The 3,545-nt window shown below is 39.4% G+C and overlaps 1 protein-coding gene across 1 annotated transcript; it reads left to right on the top strand.

Moving 5' to 3' along the window:
* The first annotated feature begins 2,491 nt into the window (after positions 1-2,491).
* On the top strand, positions 2,492-3,284 carry prim (primacord). Its single transcript, XM_073992516.1, has one exon. The coding sequence runs from the start codon at positions 2,897-2,899 to the stop codon at positions 3,059-3,061; it is 165 nt and encodes a 54-aa protein (XP_073848617.1). The 5' UTR covers positions 2,492-2,896; the 3' UTR covers positions 3,062-3,284.
* The last annotated feature ends 261 nt before the right edge of the window (positions 3,285-3,545 follow it).

A 3,545-nucleotide genomic window follows, 5' to 3' on the forward strand; every position in this document is an offset into this window, starting at 1 on the left:
GGGCTGTTTTCTCAAGAAGTATGGACTTGCCCCTGAAACAACTTTTACCATCGTAATTGAGGCAGCGAATGTAAGTTGCTTCAACAAAAATCAAAGTTATTCAATAGCAGGTCTTAAAGTGAACTTATCAAAAATCTTGTGTGGGAAGTACGGGATGGAGTGGACAAATATAGTCCATATTCGAACCTGATCTATATCTGGTAGATATTATGAGAATGTGTAAAGTATGGACCAAATCGGTCACTCCCATCAAGAGTTACCGTGCGCACAATTTTTCCGAATATTTTTGAACTTTTGTGGGGTAGGTACCTGAAGGAGTGTACCGATATGGCTTATCTACGAACTTAAACTTTGTTTGGAAACAATATTACGAAGGCCAAATTTTGGCCGGAATCGGCATTTCCGTTCGAGAATTATCTTGCGCTTCCACCCTTAATCATGGTGTCATAGGGTTTGTTTTTCAACTTTCAGGCTATTTTTTCAGGAAGTATGGACTTGCCCCTGAGGAAACTTGTACCTTCGTATAGGGGACAGTGAATACAAGATGTTACAACAAAAACCAGGCGATTCGAGAGCAGGTCCTAAACCGAACTTTCCGAAATTTTGTGTGGGAGGTACTCGAAGGAGTTTACCGATTGAGTCCATATTGGAACCTCATCTAAGTCTGGTAGAAATTTCATAATGTGCAAAGTATGCACCAAATCGGTTACTTCCTTCAAGAGTTATCGTACGCACAAATTTTCCGAACATTTTCGAACTTTTGTGGGGGAGGCACCGGAAGGAGTGAACCGATATAATCCATCTTTGAACTTGAACTAAGATTGGACAAAGTATTACGAAAGCCAAATTTTGGACGGCATCGGCAGATCCGTTCGAGAGTTATCGTGCGCTCCAAACACTACACACGGTGTCATAGGGTTTTTTGTAACTTTCAGGCTATTTTCTCAGGAAGTATGGACTTGCCCCTAATGAAACTTGCAGCGTCGTATAGAGGACAGCGAATACAACTTGCGTAAACAAAAATCAAAGCGATTCGAGACCAGGTCCTAAACTGAACTTTTCCGAAATTTTGTGTGGGGAGTACCCGAAGGAGTGGACCGATTGAGTTCCATATTGGAACCTCATCTAAGTTTGGTAGAAATTACACGATGTGCAAAGTATGGACCAAATCGGTTATTCCCTACAAGAATTATCGTACGCACAAGTTTTGCGACAATTTTTGAACATTTGTGGGGGAGGTAACTGAAGGAGTGGACCTATATGGCCCATCTTCGAACTTAAATCGAATCTGGACAAAATATTTCGATACCCAAAATTTTAACCCAATCGATTGATCCGTTCGAGAGTTATCGTGCGCACCAGCCAGACAGACAGACGGACAGACAGACAGACAGACAGACGGACGGACATTGCTAGATCGACTCAAAATTGTCTGAAACGGATATCGTACAAAACATTCTTGGGGTCTAAAACCATTATTTCGCTGAGGCACATTTTTGGTCGTATCAAAGTGTAAATACCCTCTTTAGCCTAAAGGCTGAGGGTATAAATAGGGGCTGCATAAAATTCCGCTGTCTATAGATGACCCACTTAAATGACTAGTGGATGCGATATCTATCGAAAAGATATGATTCTCAAAATAAGATCCACTTCCACAATGGACTATGTCGGTCCATTCGTCCTCCTTCGCTCCTCCGCAACGCTTTTGAACTTTAATCCTAATCCACATGTTTGTCGGCAAGTTCAAATGACCAAAAAAGGCCACACATTTCTGAAAAGACCCTAAATACATTTTATCTGTCTGTAGATGAAAGTTTCAATTCACGTAGGCTGAGAGTATATCTCTGTCGGCAAAGCTAAAGGTCATGTGTTCGATTCCCAGGCCAGGCAACATCAAATTTTCAACGGTGGCAAAATACCTCTTAGTGGCGTTGGCGACATTTCCTGAGTATCAGCCATGTAAAACTTCTCTACAAGTGGTGTCTTAGGACACGCCGTTCGGACTCGGCAATAAACAGTAGATCCCATATCATTGAGCTTAATATGAATCGGGGTTCACTCATTGATATGATAGAAGTCTCCCTTGTCCCATTTGGGATAATTGTAGAACAATTATTATCCTCTAAGTTGCTATATAAAAAAGTTGGTATACATCCGATCGATTTGGAAACCCCCAAATGATCTGATCCATATCACAAAGGTGCAAACAAAGGTGCAATACCCTTTACTCTATAGCGAAAAGTGTGAACGTGTATAACACTTGTATTATTTTTGTTTATAAGTCTCTTAACTAAAACAAAAAGAGAATTTTGTTAATGATAACATTTTCCCTTCTCACACTGCGCAAAATCTTCCAACAAATGACAATAAAAATCTCTTATAAATATACGAAAATAAAAACTTTACAATGGGAACCATCATGCCTTTGAGGCATTTCAGACAATGAACAAATGTGGCAAACGTTTTCACATTTAGAATCCATCAAGTCAGCACTGGACCATCACACAACTCGCTTTTGTCTAACGGAATTTACGAAAGATTTATATTTACGAGATTTAAAGTAGCCATCTTCGAAAGACGTGATTTTGTTACTTACAAATTTGTTATGTATTTCAAAGCAGCTGTCCCGGGAGGAGAGTAAGGGAAATAATTGCAATAATAAAACACGTCCATCACAGCAACATAAAAAAGCTATCAAAATATTGTAACGCTCGTAAAAGTTCAGAAAAAGGCAAACAAGAGAATTACATTCTTACATGCCTTCATGGTGTAACACCGTTTACTGAGATACCATCATCATCATCGGCATCACCATCATTGAAAGAGGCATCATTATCATTATCGAGGAAATCCTTCGAAGATTTGTGCCTACCTCCCTCCCTCCGCTCCATTCATCATGTGTCTTTATATGGGTGTTGCTGAACATTTAGTTGACATATTGACTTTTTGTGTCTGTCGAATGATTGAAATGTCTATTTTCGTATTGATGATGACATGTGGCCTCACAACAACAACCAGCCTGCAGGATGAGGAAGATGTTGTCACAGGCGAGATACCATAATCCACTCTGGATAATAATAATGCAGCAGCAGCAGCTGCTGTTGTTGTTGTTGCTACTGCTGCCATTGCTGCAGAGAAGTACGTGTTCAAGGACTTTGGAGAACAACAAGTCAAGTGATTTAAGCTAATCTGGTGTGAAAGCAAAGTTTTATGTTTCCACATGTTAATGTGAGTGAGAAGTCACACATACACATGTTCACACATTTTAATGCATAAATAATAAATTAAATACGAAACACGAAAAAATGAAGTTGAAAAAATGATGAAATTTTTGTGGAAAATTCTGTTGTATTATTTTCGGGTTAAAACCTGCGATTACATTTTGTGTGGTTGCATTGGTTGGTTGGCGGAATTTTTTTCTTTGGCGGTGTTATTCTGGCTTCCTGGCAAAAACTGAAAAAAACATGCGAACCACAACAAACCATAATTCAGCCAAACACAAAAAAAATTAATTTAAGTTTCTGTTTTCCCGCCATGGCCGCATG

The sequence above is a fragment of the Musca autumnalis genome, unplaced genomic scaffold (assembly GCF_047663935.1).
Source record: "Musca autumnalis isolate F117 unplaced genomic scaffold, ASM4766393v1 scaffold_5, whole genome shotgun sequence".
Classification (NCBI taxonomy): domain Eukaryota; kingdom Metazoa; phylum Arthropoda; class Insecta; order Diptera; family Muscidae; genus Musca; species Musca autumnalis.

Coding starts and splice junctions, on each gene's coding strand:
- prim (XM_073992516.1), top strand. CDS start 2,897: ATGTGTCTTTATATGGGTGTTGCTGAACATTTAGTTGACATATTGACT.